General features: G+C 66.1%; 2 protein-coding genes and 1 long non-coding RNA gene across 4 annotated transcripts in view; 1 reads left to right on the plus strand and 2 right to left on the minus strand.

Moving 5' to 3' along the window:
* Positions 1-227: 227 nt before the first annotated feature.
* CDC42EP4 (CDC42 effector protein 4) lies at positions 228-8,197 on the minus strand. The gene is made up of 2 exons (XM_086857176.1): positions 8,133-8,197; positions 228-2,784 (listed from the first exon to the last, which is right to left on the minus strand). The coding sequence occupies exon 2, from the start codon at positions 2,680-2,682 to the stop codon at positions 1,744-1,746; it is 939 nt and encodes a 312-aa protein (XP_086713302.1). The 5' UTR covers positions 2,683-2,784; positions 8,133-8,197; the 3' UTR covers positions 228-1,743.
* A 520-nt stretch (positions 8,198-8,717) lies between these two features.
* LOC147649837 (uncharacterized) lies at positions 8,718-11,242 on the plus strand. The gene is made up of 2 exons (XR_015277933.1): positions 8,718-8,895; positions 9,776-11,242. It is a non-coding gene; the product is annotated as an uncharacterized LOC147649837 (long non-coding RNA).
* Positions 11,243-13,856: 2,614 nt separating this feature from the next.
* The window catches only part of SDK2 (sidekick cell adhesion molecule 2), a 45,340-nt gene continuing 40,863 nt past the window's right edge, over positions 13,857-18,333 (minus strand). Inside the window, exons 38-45 of one of the 2 annotated variants that reach the window (XM_086857053.1) lie at positions 18,028-18,165; positions 17,800-17,961; positions 17,595-17,720; positions 16,991-17,155; positions 16,619-16,759; positions 15,955-16,093; positions 15,554-15,680; positions 13,857-14,315 (exon numbers count right to left, since the gene is read on the minus strand). In XM_086857053.1, the coding sequence (XP_086713179.1) occupies positions 13,959-14,315; positions 15,554-15,680; positions 15,955-16,093; positions 16,619-16,759; positions 16,991-17,155; positions 17,595-17,720; positions 17,800-17,961; positions 18,028-18,165 (1,355 nt within the window). In that variant the 3' untranslated portion in view covers positions 13,857-13,958. Of the gene's footprint in view, positions 14,316-15,553; positions 15,681-15,954; positions 16,094-16,618; positions 16,760-16,990; positions 17,156-17,594; positions 17,721-17,799; positions 17,977-18,027; positions 18,166-18,333 lie in introns of both variants that reach the window. The other variant, XM_086857052.1, reaches the window with a different exon arrangement.

The following is an 18,333-nucleotide window of genomic DNA, read 5'->3' on the forward strand; positions in this document are numbered from 1 at the left end:
GCTGGCAGAGCCGGCCCTTGGCAGGAGCTGCCTGGCCTGAGGGTCCCAGCCCCGAGCCAGATCCGGCCAGCAGGAGCTCTGCCGCTTCCTCGGGCACAGAAAGCTCGGGCGTGGCAGGTGCCAGCAGCACAGCCGGGCATGGCAGCAGGACAGGGCTGGGGCTGGTGGCAGTACAGGGCAGCAGGTCCCCACAGCGTGTCACCCCTCAGGAACTCAGGCCACAGCGGTCACTACCATTTCCTTTTATTCCTCGTATCTGTACATACACGGTATAAAACCTCCGCCTGCTCCCAGCACTGCCCGGCCCCACCGGGACACCGGAATTGCCTGGCTCCAGCAGCTTCCAGGTGCTCCTCCCACAGGGGACAGACCCACACTTCCATCAGCATCCCTGTGACCCCCAGGCTGGTTGGAGGGTCAAGCATCTGGGATGGAACCATCCATCCATCATCCATCCATCCATCCATCATCCATCCATCCATCATCCATCCATCCATCCATCATCCATCCATCCATCATCCATCCATCCATCATCCATCCATCCATCCATCCATCATCCATCATCCATCCATCCATCCATCCATCATCCATCCATCATCCATCATCCATCCATCATCCATCCATCCATCCATCATCCATCCATCATCCATCCATCCATCCATCCATCATCCATCCATCCACCCATCATCCATCCATCCATCCATCCATCCATCCATCCATCCATCCATCCATCATCCATCCATCCATCCATCATCCATCCATCATCCATCCATCATCCATCCATCCATCCATCCATCATCCATCCATCCATCCATCCATCATCCATCATCCATCCATCCATCAATCATCAATCATCCATCCATCATCCATTCATCCATCCATCCATCATCCATCCATCATCAATCATCCATTCATCCATCCATCCATCATCCATCCATCATCCATCCATCCATCCATCATCCATCCATCCATCCATCCATCATCCATCCATCCATCCATCATCCATCCATCATCCATCCATCATCCATCCATCCATCCATCCATCATCCATCCATCCATCCATCCATCCATCATCCATCCATCATCCATCCATCATCCATCCATCCATCATCCATCCATCCATCATCCATCCATCCATCATCCATCCATCATCCATCCATCCATCATCCATCCATCCATCCATCCATCCATCCGAGGGATGGAGGCAAGCACCTGCCACGGCACTGGGAGGCTCCTGGTCTGCAGAAAGTCCCCAAGAAACCCAGGAAGCTGGAGCTGCCCATAGTCCCAGGCCACCTCTGAGCTCCAAGTTCTTCCTCATGGGAAATCTTCCCTCAGTTAAGACCAAAAGAGAGTAGAGAAAGGTAAGTACAAATCAGAAAACAGTAAAAACTGCATGGTGGAAAATATATATATATTACTAAAGGGGCTAAAACTCCAAAGGCTTGTCTTGTTGGATCCTAAATCGCTTTACACGGGCCGGGGGGCAGGAGAAAGGAGCTAGTATCCAAAGTCCAACAGAAAGAATCGAAATCAAGTCTGCTTCCCCCTGCCAGGAAGTGCTGGAGCTGTCGGGGGGCTGCCAGGAAAGCCCCCAGCCCCGAGAGCAGAGCGCTGTCCTGCTGCAGCACAGAGAGAGAACGAGGCAGGAGTCCAGTCTTGCCCAGTGCCACCAGTTGGGGTGTTCAGCCCTGTGTCCAAGCAACCGCAGTGAGAACCAGACCCTCGGCTGGGCTCCCACCTTTATACCCGGATCTCGTCATCGTCTTCATCAGCGAACGAGAACTCCTTGTCGGGGCGTTTCGGGGGCCCTGCCCGCTGGCTCGGGGGCCGGGGCACGGGGCTGCGCTCCTCGGGCCCCGAGGTGCAGCTGGAGGCCGGACTGCTGTCCCTGGGGCTGCGGCCACCGGCGCCACGGGCTGGGCTCTGGCTCGGCGGGGCCGCCACGGCCACCAGCGGGGAGCCAGGCGGGGCAGGCTCCCCCTCCTCTTCCTCCTCCTCCTCCTCCGCCTCGGCATCTTCGTCCTGCTCCCACTGATCCTTATCCATGATGCTCAGCACGTCCCCGAGCATGGAGGGCCCCAGGTCGATGTGGAAGGACATGATGGACTCGGCGTGCTTCAAGCCCGCCCCGCCCTTGGCCACCACCACGGGCAGGTCCGTGATGTCCCCGAAGTCGCGCTCGTCCAAGCCGGGGCTCAGCGGCCCCGCGGCCGCCCCATTCGGGCGCTGCTGCTCTTCGGGGCTCGTCTCCTCGGGCAGCTTCTTCACGGGGCTGGAGGAGAGGCTCTTGGGCAGCTGCCCCGCGCTCCTGTCCACGTCCTTCTCGTTGAGCTGGGGCAGGGACACGGCGTTCTTGACAAAGAGCGCCGAGTCCCGCAGCGAGCCCAGCATGTCCCTGCGGTCCCCACGCGTCACCGACTGCGAGCGCTTGCTGCTGCGGAAGCGGCGGGACAGCAGGCTGGGCTTGGAGGCTCCCGGCTCCTCTCCCACCTCCGGCACCGGCTCCCCGGCCTTGCTGGTGAGGAAGGAGGTGTCCCCAAAAGCGTCCCCGGCGCGCCCCACGTGCATGGTGTGGCGGAAGTCCCCCAGGGGCGCGCTGATCATCTCGGCCGTCAGGTCAGCCCGCGAGCGGCGCTTGGAGTGCGCGGAGTTGGACACGAGCTGCTTGAGGATCGGCATGGTGGCGACCAGGGGAGGCTGTGCCACGCTGGGTCCCGTGTCTGCTGCTCACAGCTGGGGCTCCACAGCCGGGATCCCACCGGCGTCACGGATGGGTCACTCCTAGGGGAGAAGAGGGAGGGACACGGTCAGGCTTTGAGGATGTGGCCGGGCACCAGATTTCATCCCAGCGAGCTGTAAAACGTGACCCTGTGCCCAGCTTGGCTCTCCCCGGGATCAGCTCCACGCAGGGCACCATTCCACATGGGACACATTCTCAGATCTCCCTGAGCTCCCCACACCCAACCCTGGAGCAGAGAGAACCTCGGGAGAAAGACCTGGGCACAGCAATCCCTTGGGATGATCCCTGGTGCACCAAAAGCGCCGCAGGGCAGCAGGGGCACCCTCTGTCCCCTCCTGGTGCAGCCCCAGCCCTCCCGAGCGAGGCTCAGCAGCTCCAGCCTCTGCAAGCTGCACGCTGAGACGATGCCTGGGATTTGGATTTTTTTTTTCCCTAATTGGAATAAAGCAGGGAGGAGCAGACGCCAGGAGGAATTGGAAACAGACGGCAGGAAGTGTGTGAGGAGAGCGCAGAGCCCCCGGGAGGCACCGCCAGCCGAGCAGGGGGACGGGGGGGACCAGCATGGGGACCCCTTCATGCTTGGCAGGATGGGGATGTGGGGACACAGCTTTGCTGCTGCCCTGGAGCCCCCCCGAAACTCTCGGTGCCGAGTCCATGCGTGACCATCCTCCAGCTCATCGTCACCGCTGTGACTCAGAGCTGACAGAAATGACGAAGGCCCTGGCTGGCCACAATGGCAACGGGCACGTTACTCCTTCCCTCGGCCACCTCGGGGCCACCAGCCGACCTGTCCAACCCAGAGCCCAGAGGCACGCAGGAGGGGACAAGGACAGCGACTTGTGGCGCCAGGCAGCCCCAGGTGGTCCCGGGAGAGGCTGCTGGGGAGGAAGGGCTCGTGGCCGCCCTCTTCCTCCCTGTGGGCACCGCCGGCGACACCGCGCCCCGTGACACGCACGGGGAAGGGACGGATGTGTGTCCTTGGAGCGAGCCATGGGGCGGTGGCCGCGTCCCCCCGGTGCCCAGCCAGCCCCAGAGTGCGGCTGGAAGTGAGTCCTGCAGCCCACGGGCAGCGGTGGTGCCAGCACAGCCCAGGGCTGGACACCACCCAGAGCCACCCCACAGCTGCCGCCCCACAGGTGCCAGCACAACCAGGGGACCCCTCCACCCCCCTTCCCTCCCCACAGCCAGGCTGTGACACCCCGCTGTCCCCTCGAGGAGCAGCAGGAGCTCAGGCAGGCGGTGTCCGGGCACGATGGACTCCGGCCCCACGCTGGGGCAAAGTCCCATTGCCCAACCCTCCCGTGCACGGCTCCCAGCCGGGCCCAAGGGCAAGAGTGGCACTGGTGGCACATGGCCACACTCCCTGTCCAGCCCCTTCCATCAGGCACAGCCTGAGCCCCCAGGGCCACCCAGGGGGACAATGGCACACGGGGAGCCCCCAATCCATCCCCAGCAGCTGGGGGAAGCCACCAAGGAGCCACACCTCAAACCAGGAGCCGGGGGAATTCCTTCCCCCCTCGGCCCACCCCAACACAGATCAGCAGCTCGCTGGACCCCGCTCCCTCTCTGGGATCTCCCGCAGGGTGCGTGTGCATGGCACGAACGTTCTCCCCTTCCAACGTCTCCTTCCAGGCCAGCATTCCTCCGGCCTTTGGTTTTCCATAAAACAAACACTCCCGGCGAGCTCCCCAGCTGGGCCAGGCAACCGTGCTGCTGATTTAGGCCATCTGGGGACTGTCCCTCCCTTGTATTTAGATTTCGGGGCCAAGTTCAGCATTTGTGAGATACTTTGCAAGCCGCGGCAAAGGGGCCACCAGGAGGTTGGAGCGGTCCCGGCCGGGCCAGCGGTGCTCCAGCATCGTCCTCCAAACCAGCACCGTGTCCCCCTCCCCACCCCAGCCCACACAGCCTCCTCACAATCTGCCCCCACCCCTGGATGTTTCTCTCCCAGCTCGCCCCGAGAGGCGGTGGCAGGACAGATGGACACGCTGCCCACACAGCCCGGCCCCGGGGAGCTGGACACAGAGCCCTTTTCTCTCCTCTCGCTCGGGGAGAGCAGATCCTGTGACATTCCCGCTGCCGGCGCTTTCACAAAGGAAACCAGGCCAGGGAGGCATCGCTGGCGCTGCCTTCGCAGCCACCTACCAGGGGAAGCTGCTGGTAACCCGAGAGACTTCCCAGGCACCTGGCAGCGCTGCCCATCCCGGGGCAGCGAGCCCAGAGCAGAGCCAAGCCCCAGCAGGGCTTTGGGGCAAGGGGAGGGGACAGGACCCGCACACGGGTCGAGGATGAGAGGGATAACTTGTACTGACAGCCCCGTGCCGCTCCCCACCTGCCCTGCCAGCCCTGTGGGACCACGGGCTCTGAGCAGTGAGAGCCTGAGGTGCCCAGGGACACAATTGTCCCTGTAAATGAATGTCTGCTTGTAGGACAGTGCAGCCAGCACAGAACTGGGACAGCCCTGGCCAGGCCCACGTGCCCTGATGGTGCAGACCCCCCCTTCTCCATCCTCTCCATCTCATCCCGTGGGGAGCAGAGTGAAAGTGGCTCAAAGAAAGAGGCCAGTGAAGGAGGGCGCGCAGGAGAAGTGCCAAGTCCGGCCACATTCCCATGCACACATCCTGCCCCCAGCTCTTCCCGCTCACAGGCTGGGAAAATCAAACTGGGAAAGCATCCTGGCCGGCCCAGCCGGCTCCAAACGAGCTCCCCGGCTTTGCAGAGCCCCCCAGGCAGCTCCCCGAGATCAGAGGATGCTCTCCCCGCCCTGCTGGGTTCTGGGGCAGGGGCTGTGCCGGACCAGTCGGGTCCCCCACGCTGCCCAGGGCCAGGGAGAACCCACACACGGGACACGAGGCCACCCCGCCTGCTCTCAGCCCCGCTCTGGGGTGCGCTGCCCCTCGGGGATCCTTTGATCCTTTGATGTTGGAGCCTGGCAGACAGCAGCTGGAGACAGGGCACGGATCACACCCTGCCACCGCCGGCCCAGGAGGGGACCCAGCCGCTGTCACACCCTCGGCCGGGCTCCCCAGCGAGTCCTCCCAGGGCCTGGGGGCAGTCGGTCCTGTCGGTGCGGGCAGCCCCGGCGCCCCAGTGACCGCCCCCACCCCGGCGCGGTGACAGGTCCGGTCCTGTCCCTGGCATCGGGGCGGCACGGCAGCGCAACCCGGGATGCACGGAGCAACCCTGGGATGCACGGAGCAACCCCACGGAGCAATCCTGGGGATGCACGGAGCAACCCTGGGATGCACGGAGCAACCCTGGGATGCACGGAGCAACCCCGGGATGCACGGAGCAACCCCACGGAGCAATCCTGGGGATGCACGGAGCAATCCTGGGGATGCACAGAGCAATCCTGGGGATGCACAGAGCAATCCTGGGATGCACGGAGCAACCCCGGGATGCACGGAGCAATCCTGGGATGCACGGAGCAACCCCGGGATGCACGGAGCAATCCTGGGGATGCACGAAGCAACCCCACGGAGCAACCCTGGGGGTGCACGGAGCAATCCTGAGATGTACAGAGCAACCCTGGGATGCACGGAGCAACCCTGGGGATGCACAGAGCAATCCTGGGGATGCACGGAGCAACCCCACGGAGCAGCCCCGGGATGCACGGAGCAGCCTCTGGAAGTGGAAAAGCCACTGCCAGCGAGCATCAGAGCCGGGGATGGAGAGATGGCACACGGGGAGGGAGGAGAAGCTTGGCTCTCACCAGAGCTCTCAGCACACGGATCAGCACCAGGCTGGGAACTCACCGCCAGTGCCAGAAGCAGAGAAGTGCTCCCCGAGGGACTGCCAAGAGCCGGGAGGTAGCCAGAGTTCAGCAAGGAACTATTGGCAGGACGCGCCAGAACACGCACAGGGCCATAAATCCTCCAGCTCCGGGGCCACGAACCAGCCCGCGGCTCTGCAGGGCCAGGAGGGGACTTTTCCGGGGGGAAAGGTTATCTCCTCGCTGGCCCTGGCTCTCGCAACAGGGGCTGGCCGGGCTCCGACAGGATTCCGGGGCCGAGCAGACCTCCCGACCTGCGCCGGGCTCCGAATTCCTGCGGTTTCGCTGGGCTGGACGGGAAGCAAGCAGGCAGACTTGCCACGGCTCCCTACCTGCCCGGGGCCCGCAGCCGCAGCCGGGGGGCCCTCGGCGGCTGTTTGTGCTCAGGACAAAACCCAGCGAACAAAGGCAGCGACCGGCACGGTCAGCACAACGCGCTGGGGGCCGGGGAGGGAGCCCCGCGGCCGCTCAGCCCGGGGCACGGAGCGGGGAGGCTGCCCCGGGGATCGGGGCTCAGGCCAGGCTCGCTCTGCACCCCCAGACCCAAACTGGCTGAGCCTCCTCGGTGCTAAACCTCAGCTGGAGCCGCTCCACGGTTTCCGAGGGAGCTGTGTCCAAAACAGATTTGTTTACTGCGTGCCCCGGCTGGGGAGCGAGCCCTGCCCTGGGTGCAGAGATCATCGCACGCCGTGCCTCAGTTTCCCCCCAGAGCCCATTAACGATCCCTTTAGAACTCTCCTGCTCTATAGATCCCGACTCCCCTTGAAACAGCCTTCCTGATCCATAGATTCGGCGCTTGGAAACATCCATACTTCACGCTGCTGCTGCTGTCGGGGTCAAACCGGGGCGGCGTGGGACGAGTCCAGCGCCCCGCGAGCGGCCGCTGCCCACGGACCCGCAGTTCTACGGGCACCGGAGCGGGTCCGGGAGCCCGTCCCGTGCCCGGCGCTGCCAGAGCCGGGCAGTGCCTCTCGCCGGGGCCCCCGTGTGCCGCCCAGGACGGGCAGCAGGGCGGAGGGCAGGCTGCGCTCAGCCGGGACCCCTGTCAGAGCCACCGGGATATGAGCGGGACGGGGATTTCGGGCGGCTCTGACTCAGCAGCCGCCTGCGCCCAGCCCCGGCCAGCCCCGGGGTGCCGCTGGACCCGCTCCAGCGCGGCGAGGATCCACCTTCCCGAGACGGGCGGCGGGCAGCCACCGCCCCGGCCGCGACCACCGCCAGCTCCGGCCGCCGCCACCCCCGCGCGGGGCTCGGCGGAGCCGCGGCCGAACGGGAGCCGATCGCGGCTGGGGCGGGGTGGGGTGAGCCGGGCCGGTGCCCCGCGCTGGGCAAACAGCGCTCCGCATCCTGTTAACCCCTTCGCCCACCCGCGCCGCGCACCGGCCCCACGGCCCGGCGGGGAATGAGCCGGGGGGTCCCGGCCGCCCCTCCGCCCGGTACCGGAGCGCGGCAGCGCCGGGGACCCCGCCCGATCACCGGACAATAGCCGAGCTGAGCGCCGCGGGCTCCCCGCACGCCGGGACGAGCCGGGCCGGGCCGGACCTGAACAAGCGGGGCCGGGTCCCTCCGGGCCACCGCGACCCCCGGAAGCCCCGGTGTCCCCCCCCCGCCCCGTACCTGCTCGCCCGGGCCCCGCCACCGCCGCCGGTCCATGGCCGCGCCGCGCCGGAACGGAGCGCCCCCCCACCCCCGGCGATGACATCATCGCCCCGCCCGGACCAATGGCACAGCGCCACGTCACGGGGCGGTCCCACGCCCTCCATTCAAACACGAGTGGGGGGGGGGGGGGGGGTGGAACCCCCGGCCCCGCCCGTGGGAGGGGGACAGGACAGGGGTCAGGAGCGGGGGCTCGGCACCCCCGGGGGATCGGCGGGGGTGCGGGGACACCGGTCCCTTCCCGGGGGATGCGGGGGTGCGGGGACACCGGTCCCTTCCCGGGGGATGCGGGGATGGGGGGACACCGGTCCCTTCCCGGGGGATGCGGGGGTGGGGGGACACCGGTCCCTTCCCGGGGGATGCGGGGGTGGGGGGACACCGGTCCCTTCCCGGGGGATGCGGGGATGGGGGGACACCGGTCCCTTCCCCGGGGATGCGGGGGTGCGGGGACACCGGTCCCTTCCCGGGGGATGCGGGGATGGGGGGACACCGGTCCCTTCCCGGGGGATGCGGGGGTGCGGGGACACCGGTCCCTTCCCGCCGCGGTCACCGGCGGGATCCCCGCAGGCCGAGAGAGGAGCTGCCGCACCCCTGGCAGAGCGGCAGGGTTGAGGTGGCGGTGGGTGACCGACGCTAATTAATTAAGGGGAATTAAGAGCCGCGCTGAGATGCCCGGAGGAGGCGGCTTCAGCCGCGGGGCAGCAGCGATGCCCCCGTTCCACCCGTGAGCGCGACACCCACGAGGCTGCACCCGCATCCTCCCACTGCCCCCATCTCCCTTCCCCAGCCAATCCCACTGCTCGATCCCTTTTGGGGGGGCCGCGGGGTCCCTCCAGGCCGTGCGGGGGTTGGGTGGGCGGTGGCCGGGACACGGTGGCGGGGGGTCCGTGGTCACCCCCGGTGTCCGGCGCTGGTGCGGGGCTCCACGGCCCCCGGGATGGATTCCACGGCCACCCCCGGCACTGGCGGTGAAATCCATGATCATCCCAGCCCCACCGACACCGGGCTGAAAGGGAGAGCGCTGGGCTGGGCTGCACAGCCGCTGCTGGAGGGGATTAAGACAAGACCTTTGTGGGAGAAAAGGGGCGGGAGAGCCGAGATTATCCCGAACCTGCCTAATGCAGCGTTTCTTTGCTATTCCTGGGAATCTGGCGTCTCCCTGGAGGGAGGCGGGGGGTGGCGAGTGGAATCCATCCACTCGGGGTGCTGGGATGCTCTGGCCGTTCTTGGGGTGCCGGGACGCGGCGCTCAGAGGTCCGGAGGTTTCTCGTGTCACCGGTGCAAGGAGCGGTCGGGGGCCGCCTGTGGAAGCTCTGGGTGGGCAGCACCGGGCACCGGGATGGTTCATCCAGGGCTGACACTTCCTCCATCGGAAGGGAAGCGATGTCAGCGCGGAGCTGGAACTCCGGCGGGCAGCGGGGGCCAGCGAGGCTCTGCGGAGATGCCGGGGTTGGCACCCAGGGCAGAGCCTCTGCCGCCAGCCCGGGTGTCCAGCACCGTCCTGCTCACACCTGTGTCTCCATCCTGGGCTCTGCTGCTTCCTCCGGTGCCGTTTTCACAGCCCCTTTTATTGGCAAATTTTATTTTCCCTGCTCTCCATACAGAGAAACTGAGGCCGGAGGCAAAGCCCCGGGCCCGCAGTTGAGGAGAGGAGGCCACCTCTGGATGCAGCAGTGGTTTTCGTGCGGTGAGGAAGAGGAGGAGGGTCTACCCCAGCCCCCAGCGGCATCTCGAGCCACTCACGTGGAGACAAAGCATGTACTGGGAGGCTGGTGGGACACCGGAGCAGCGCTGCTCGCCTCACCTGACGCCGTCATGGGAGCGTGGAGATGGCTGAGACAGCGCAGTCGGGAGGGATTAACATCAGCCGGCTGCTGGGAGCCGCCGGGAAGGCTCCTGCGGGCTGGCCTGGCTCCGGCTGGGGAGAGCAGGCACCCACTCGACTTGAAAAACTGCCTGGGAGAGAGGGGCCCCCTCCCCTTTCCTTTCCTGCAGCCGGCCCTGGGGAGGCGAGCTCGGGGCTCTGGGTGGCTCTGGAGCAGGGATCGCTCCCGCCCTTCCTCAGCCATCGCCGGCTCCTTTTGCTGCTTCTCAGCAGCTTTTGAAAGCAGAGAAGAGAAAAAAGAAAAGGCTTGAAAAGCACTTTGAAAAGCAGAGCAGGGAGAAGTTCCCGGCAGCCCCATCCCCTCCTGCTGCTGCCAGCTCCTGCCAGCTTTGTCTGCCGAGGCTGCCGAGCCAGCGGGGAGCTCTCCCTCAGCCCCCCCGTGCTGGGGATCACTGTCCGGACACCCCAGGGTGCCAGAACAAAGCACTGTCCCCACAGCTCCCCCCCAAAATCCCTCCAGCCCCGGGGCCCAGCGCCAGAAACCTCGGCAGTGACCCCACAGACACCCCTCAGAGCCAGGGGGTTCAGCCCCTTCCCCAGAGCGCTCAGCAGGTACCCAGAGACCCCCGGCAGGACGCTCTGCCCCCTCCCCGCTGGCACCTTGGCCAGGTGGGCACCACCACAAGCCTTGGGCAGGTTCTCCGGGCAGCCTCTCCCAGCCGGAACCCTCTCCTGGCCGGCAGTGCCCGGGAATGGCTCCCCCAGCCCTCTGCCCCCCAGGAAACCATCACCTGCGTGTGCTGCAGCCACCCCAGCCTCCCCCAGGACAGCTGAATTTCCAACCTTCAACCGGCTGATATTTAAACTCCCTTCCAACCCAAAGCATTCCGTGATTCCCTGATCCCACCTGGAGTGTGGCTTCTGCATGGGAAGCCCCGGCCCTGGCCCAGGGACCCCAGAGGGAGGGACAGGGCGCACGGAGCCGGCTCCGTCCTCTCCGCCGCTCTCCTCTCCTGCCACCCCCGGCGCGGAGCAGCCCCCGGGGCACCGGGGCTCTGACGATGCGCCGAGCCCCGTCTGGCCCCTGGCACGGCAGCAGGGGCTGTCCCTGTCCCCAAGGCCCAGGGAAAGGTGGGGACGTGACACACTTGGCTCTGTCCCAGGAGCTGGCAGGGAACCGGAGATATCTGGAGGACAGGGAGAGCCCAGGCTGCGGGGCTGCTTCTAAAATAAATAAATTAAACAACTCACAGATTTCGGGTCAGCTTTGTCTGTCACAAACCCTCATTTTGGGCACATCAACATCTCCCCATCACGCCTGGAGCGGGGAGCAGCTCCTGCCCCGATGCTGCCCCATCCACCCATCAGCATCTGGGGGTGTCTGACATCCCCCGTGCCCCCCTTCGGCTCTCCCAGCCCTGACAGCCAGCGCTGCTCTGCCCTTGGGAAAACCGCGAGCCAGGGAGAAACGTCGAGGCCGATTTGGTCCTCGGGGAGTGATCGGTGCTGACAGCTCGCCCTGCAGAGCACCGCGAGTGGGAAGGGGCAGCCCTCACCTGCCTGGAGGGATGCTGGGGAGGGAGTTCGGGCAGAGCCGGTGGAAAGCGGAGCTGGGAGAGAGGTGGCCGGGCTCAGCCTCTATCCCTGCCGTGGTGGGATGTGGCATTTCCCGCTGCATCCCTCTCCTCAGCCGTGGGAAACCACCGCTCCTCCCGCCTCCGGCACCGCCACAGCGGCGGCGTCACCTCACGGCTCACCTGCCGCAGGTGTGGCTGCACCCTCCGGCTCCCCCGGGCAGCCGGGGACGGGCCGGGTCAGGGCAGGTGAGCGGGGCCTGGGCTCTGCTTTGTCCCAGCGCTCCAATCCCTCACGGATGGGATCCGGGACCCGCATCCCAGGGTGGGAGATGTGTCTGGGGAGCTCGGTGCTCCCTGCTCGAGGGGCTGGCACAGCCCTCACCCAGGGACACCGCGAGCATCCCTGGCACAGGGAATGTCCCTTGCACGGTGGCAGCCCTCGCCCAAGGAGCGTTCCTCGCACTGGGAACTCAGCTGTGCTGCTCGACTCCCCAGACCTGCTCTGCCCCACGGCTCCGTGTCCCAGCCCCGCTGGGAGGAAGGTCCCTCTTGCACAAGCCGGGACGCCTGGGGCTGGAGCTGGGCTGTGCACGAGCAGCGGGATCTGCCCAGCCAGGCACAGAATCCCCTCTGTCCCACGCCACTGTCCCCACGAGTGTCGGGGCTCCCCGCTCTGCCTGGGCTGGGGGGACGGGCACCCCTGGGTGCTGCGCTGCCCCCAGGCAGGTCAGAGGAGTCACCTCAGCGGTGCCTGCTGCTCTGGGGACACCGTGAGCCAGCGGGGGACAGGCGGTGCCTGTGGCCCAGCAGCAAGGCCACCACCACAGCCCAGTTCTCCCAGTCCAAGGGCAAGCTGCAGCGCCGGGTGAGCGAGCCCCAAGCTCACAGAGCTCCCCTGCCCCTCCCCAGGGTCCCGGGACGTGGCTCCCAGGGGCTCCCAGGGGACAGGGACGGTGCAGACCCCACAGCCCTGGCAGCCCCTGGCGTGGATCCGGTGTTTTGGCAGCGCTGTCGGTAACCGAGCCCTCCCCACCCCCAGCCCCCGCCGGTGACAGGTGATGAAACCCGAACGCATCACCTGGATTTTCCTGCCGGGCCTGAAGGGCAGAGCGAGAGAGGGAGGCTGAACCAGCCCAGGAGACGTCCCCAGTGCCAGGGCTGCTGCTGGCAGTGCCCTCAGTGCTGGGGCAGTGGGGTCTCCTGCCCCACCGCCCCATTTCCCAGCAGCTCCAGACCCCGCTGCCATGGGGACGTGCAGGACACGGCCACCACAGCTCCCTGCACCCTTCTGGGCTCATCCAGCACCTCTCACCCCTTGCCCAGGTCCTTCCCCGGTGCCGTAGGGCTGCCACAAGCCCAGGGGGGCAGCAGGACACACGGACACATCGCACTGCTCCCTTCTCTGGCAGAGCAAGGTGACAGAGAGGGGACACGCTTGTCCTCAGGCTGTTTATTGGCATCTCCCTCGGCTCAGCCCGGGCGCCGCGGCCCTGCCGGGCTGGTGCTGGCTCACCCATAGGCACTGCGGGGGCTGTGCTGTGCAGACACCCCAAAATGGACCATGGACCCCCCCAGAGCATCAGCACCCCCGAATGCCCTCAGGCCTCTGCACAAAACCCCATTAAAAAGCCCCAAACCACCAGAAATGCCAAGGGGGGGCTCCAGTCGCCTCCTCCGAGTCCTCACCGGAGCCCCCGAGGTGCAAAATCAGGGGGGGTTGAGCACCACGTGCACCCCACCGAGGCTCTCCGGGGGTTTCAGTCCTGGGTTCTCCCGGGGGGCTGTGCTGGGCCAGGCACACAGGAGGGGAGGAAAGAATTGCCCCTGGGATCCTTCCCCCTCCTCCTCCCAAAGGCTGTGGGGGTCCCGAGCGGGGGGTCCCGAGGTTTTAAGCTCAGCAGAGCTCGTCCCGCCCTCCGCAGTTTGAGGGTCTCCGTGTCACCGCTTGTCCCCACGTCCTGGGGGAGCCACGAGTGTTGGGGCCGGGCTTTGGCACGGCAGGAGCTCCTCGCCCAGCCCCCAGCGCCCAGCAGAGCCCAGCAGCAGGTCCGGGACAGCCCCGATGGGTGCCAAGGGCGATGGCGGTGCCCCCCGAGCCCCCCGCCCCACCTCGTCCGAGGAGTCCGTGACACAGAAGCTTTGGCCAAGGAGGGGACCTGGGTTTGCTCCCCAGCCCCAGGGACGGCGCTTGGCATCCGGCAAAAAACCCCTGGAGCCTGGAGCTGCTCCCCTTCCTCCTCCTCCTCCTCTTCTCCCCCTCGCTGCTTTTTCATTTTCTCTTAATTTCTTGGGGCTTTTCTTTCGTTGCTTTTTTTTTTTTTTTTTTCCTTTTTTCCTAATTCCCCCCCCTCCTCGGTTGTTTTTTTTTTTCCTTCTGTTTAAATATCAAACGAAAGAGGAAAACCCAGCGATGGGGGCTCTGGAACCGGGGGCCAGGCTGCTGGGCGGGCGGTACAGGGTCCCGGGCTGGCTGCTGGGGGCGTTGCCGGGGGTCTGGGGGGTGGGAGTCCTGCTGGCTTTGGGGCGGAACAGGCTGCCCTGCTGCGTGGAGGTGCTGTTGGAGAGGGGCTGGTGGTCGGGCTCGCCCGAGTCGCTCTCGGTGTAGCTGTAAGCCTGAGCCCGGGAGATTCCCTTCTGCTGCCGCCGCCACGAGTTGTAGTAGGTGGGGTCGCTGATGTAGTGGTTGACAAAGGAATGCGCCTTCTGGTGCCCGGGCTCCACCTCGTACTCGCTGTCACTGCCCTGAAAAACAGCGTGGGGCGATGGGCTGAGCTGGGCACGGCACCCCACAGCCCCAAAATCCTGTAGGGCCGGGCTCTGCTCCCAGCAGAGCGGCCCCAAGCTGTGCCCGGGGAGCTCGGGACAGCAGGAGGAATTTCCACACGGAAAAGGCGGCCAGGAATGGGATGGGGCTGCCCGGGGAGTTCGGGACAGCAGGAGGAATTTCCACAAGGAAAAGGCGGCCAGGAATGGGATGGGGCTGCCCGGGGAGGTTTGGAGCGCCCATCCCTGGAGGAGCTCTGGCACTCAGGGCTCTGGGCTGGTGCCGAGCTGGGGATGGGGCACAGCTTGGGCTCGGTGATCCCTGAGGTCTTTTCCAGCCTAAATTGATCCTGTGATCTCCTGTGCTTTCCCAGCGCTCTTTTGGGATTGCTGGCCAGCGCATCCCGAAAGTATTTAAAGGCTGCGGCGGCTGCAGCATCACCGGGGGGTTTCTGCCTCTTGCTAAAACAAAATAAAACCTCATACAAAAGGTTCCTGAGCGCTGCCGAGGCCGCGATGCCCCCGGGCTGGCGGGGAGGGTGTTTTTGGGCTCTGCCGGTAATTGAATTCAGCTTCTCCGGCGGCGCACAAAGGGCCCATTGAGGGCGGTGGGAACTGCCCCGCGCCAGCGCCAGCTCCCGCAGCTCTTCACAGCTCCTCAAAAGCCACTCGAGCCCCGCTCGGGAGAGGAGCTGGCATCTGCCAAGGAAACAGCCGGTGCGGGCAGCGCCGGGGGGGGCGCCTGGGCACGGTCCCCTCCTGCTCGGGGACGGCTCTGGGCACCCACAGGACCTTTCCCAGCCTCTCAGGATCCATCCTGGCCCTGACTGTCCCGTGGCCTCCCCGGGGCTCCACGCTCCTGCCCGGCCACAGCCGCCCGTGGCCCCGGGACAAGACAAAGGTGGCATTTTGTGGAGTTGGCAGAGGCGCGGATGCTGCCACCAGCGAGCGGGCAGCGGGACAGCTCCCCCAGCCCCGCTGAGCTCCCGTCCCCTGTCCCCAGCAGCCCTGGGAGCTCCCGCAGTGTCACATCCCCAGCGCACGGGCCGGGGGCCGGGCCAGCTTCACTCGGAGCCGCAGGGATGCTGGCTGGGGCAGGAGCAGCGCAGCTCCCAGCCGTGGGAGGGCGGAGGAAGGGGCGGATGCTCGGGGAGGGCTCCCAGCGCCCTGCAGCCCCCCCAGGTCCCTGTCCCCCCGTGCGCAGCCCCGGGGCTCACCTGCGAGTCGGAGACCTCGGAGGGTTTCTCGGTCAGGCTGCTGCTCTCGGCGGGGATCAGGTCGTTGTACTTGGTCACGTCCTCGTCCGAGTAGTGCAGGCTGCCGGGGCTGGGCCGGGGTGGGGACCTCGGGGACAGGCGGGTGCGGTCAGCGTGTGTCCCCTGGGCTGCGCCACGCGGGGACGAGCCCAGCGGAGCCACAGGTTCTGCTCAGGGAACAGCCCCAGCCGAGCCAGCCCCTTCCCAGGAACCCTGATCCCGCCGGCAGGGGCTTTCGGGGGGGCACTGGGCAGGGCAGGGTCACCCCCTCGGGATCCAAGCCCGTGGAGGAGCAGGGATGGACACAGTGACCGAAAATGCTCTCCCTGCCCGGGGAGGGGGCTGTGCCAGGGGGTCCCTACCGGGTGTAGATGCCGTTCTTCCGGCAGAAGGAATTCTTGACGGAGAGGCGGCGGTTGTTGAGCTCCAGGGCGGGGAAGCTGCCCTCATCCAGGCTCACCATCTCCCCGTGGCTCAGGGCGGCCGCCTTGGAGCTGTTCCCTGGGGGATGGGATGCTCAGCCTCCCCCAGCCCCTCCCCAGGCAGCACAGCCCAGGGGGCTGGGGATGGCCCCGGGGGTATTGTGCTGGCTCCAGAGTCACCAGGGGCCTGGGGACAGCAGGAGGTGCCAGCCGTGCCCTGCCCCAGCGGCCCCAGCTCCCCACTCCGGGCTGTTTGCTTAACGAGGAGCTCTGGATTTTCCCCACAATTTGAGCCCTTGACGGAGCTAAGAAAACAGAGCTGTGTTTGGCTAATCCCGGTGACCTCTGCGAGCCCCCGGGGCTGCCCTGCCTCCGCAGCTGTCTGTGGGACAAGTCCTTCATTCCATCCCGAGCTCCCAGCGCGTCTGGGAAGCCGCAGCATCGCTCTGGGGTGGCGCTGGGCTCTGCGGGAGCTGCTCCCAAAGCGGGCCGGAGGGGAGGCTCCCACCGCTCCACCCAGAGCCCGAAGGCAGGGAGAGACCCCCAGGAGGCTCCCACGGGGGCAGGAGGGTCCTGTCACCACCCACCACACTCCCCCACTCACCCGAGTCCGACTTCTTGGAGTATTTCTTGCTCTGCCCGCGGATGATGAGCACGAAAACAAGGAGGAGGATGAAGATGAGCCCCACCAGGGCAATGACCACCAGGAACCACCACTCCTCGTAGAACGGGTTGGTTTTCTGGGCTGAGGCACAGCAGGGAGGATCAGAGGGGGACAGGGGACAGTTTGGATGGGGACACCCCTCTGCAGGGGTCACTCGGGGGGCTTTGTGAGGCCTGGATCCACGGGGAAGGGCTGGAGGGGGATTCGGGACTCTGTAGGAGCCAGGAGTGGGGTTCAGTGATGGCCACGAGAACAGAGCGACACCAGGACCCTCCCAATGGCACAGGGGGACAGAATCCCCCGGGAACACACCTGACACGGAGGGGGAAGGGGTGCTGGGGGTCCCGTAGCCGTAGTCGTTCACAGCAATGACACGGAAGTCGTAGCTGACCCCCTGCTTGAGGATGTCCATGCTGAAGGTGTAGGAGGTCACCTCCTTGGGGATGTCTTTGATGAGGATGTCCCAGAGCCCCTCATCTGGAAGAGACAGCAGGGCTGGGAGGGGAGGGCTGGCCCTGCAGGACACCCCAGGGCAAGGGGTGATGTCCCTCCATCCCCAGCCCTCCAAGTGCTGCCCTTTCCATCAGCCCCACTTGATCACCTGAACTGCACAATTAACCCCAAGGTGGAAATGGAGCCAAACTCATAAAAGTGTGAAACTCCTGAGCCAGGGCCCATCCTGGTGCAGCCACAGCCTGGCTCTTGCACTGCCCAAGGTGCATCTTTGGAAGGGTTTTCAATAAATCCCTGCTTTATTCCTTTAACCCTGCCCAGCCCCTGCTCCAGGAGCCTCTCAGCATTTCCCTCATGGATCAGCATATGGGCAAACCCCCAGCCACCGGGTCCTAACGCCTCAACCCAGGTCAGCTGTCCCTGCCTCAGTTTCCCCCGAGGTGGGGATGGGGAGCTGTGGTACCTGAGGGCCGAGCCTCGATGACGTATCTGGTGATGGGTCCTTGCCCGGGGTCCCCGCTGGACCAGTGGATGGTGATGGCCGAGCCATAGCGGGAGATGAAGGGTTCTCCAGGGGGGCCAGGGGCACCTGGGGACCGGAGGGCAGCTGGAGATGGGGGGCACAAAGCAGTGCCAGCCCCCAGCTCATCCTCTCCCTCTCCCCGTACCTTCCCCGGGCCCCGTGGTGATGTTGGCCTCCACGTCCGGCCCGTAGGCGAAGGTTTTGGCCCTGATTCGGAAGCGGTACGTGACGCCCTCGGCCAGGTCCTTGACCTTCATCCACAGCGGGCTGTTCCCCTTCACATCCACCGTCACGATCTTGCTCACGCCTGCAGGGACAGAGGCTGAGCCACGTCCCCCCGAGCCCTCCCCACTCCCCCCGGCCATGCCCTCACCATCCACGGGCGTGCAGGGCTCGTAGACCAGCCTGTAGCCCTCGAGGACCCCGTTGGGCAGCGCCGGTGGCTCCCAGGACACGTTCACTGACGTGGTGGTCAGCTCGCTGAAGCGGATGGAGCCGGGAGCGCTGGGGGCTGCAGGGGAGGGGGCGGCAGGGCCGGCTCAGCGCTCCAGGGGACATCCAGCTCCTCTCCCTGCCTCCACCCAGCCGCTGAGCACCAACTCACACCCCCTGCGCCCCAGCCCTGCTGCCACTCCCCGTCTCTCCTCCCGAGACCTTCATCCTTCTCGAGCCTCGGCTT

Source organism: Cyanistes caeruleus, chromosome 19 (assembly GCF_971803275.1).
Source record: "Cyanistes caeruleus chromosome 19, bCyaCae1.hap1.1, whole genome shotgun sequence".
NCBI classification, from domain to species: Eukaryota; Metazoa; Chordata; class Aves; order Passeriformes; family Paridae; genus Cyanistes; species Cyanistes caeruleus.

What these genes read in the sequence shown, in the direction of transcription:
- CDC42EP4 (XM_086857176.1), bottom strand. Translation starts at nt 2,682, where the DNA reads ATGCCGATCCTCAAGCAGCTCGTGTCCAACTCCGCGCACTCCAAGCGC.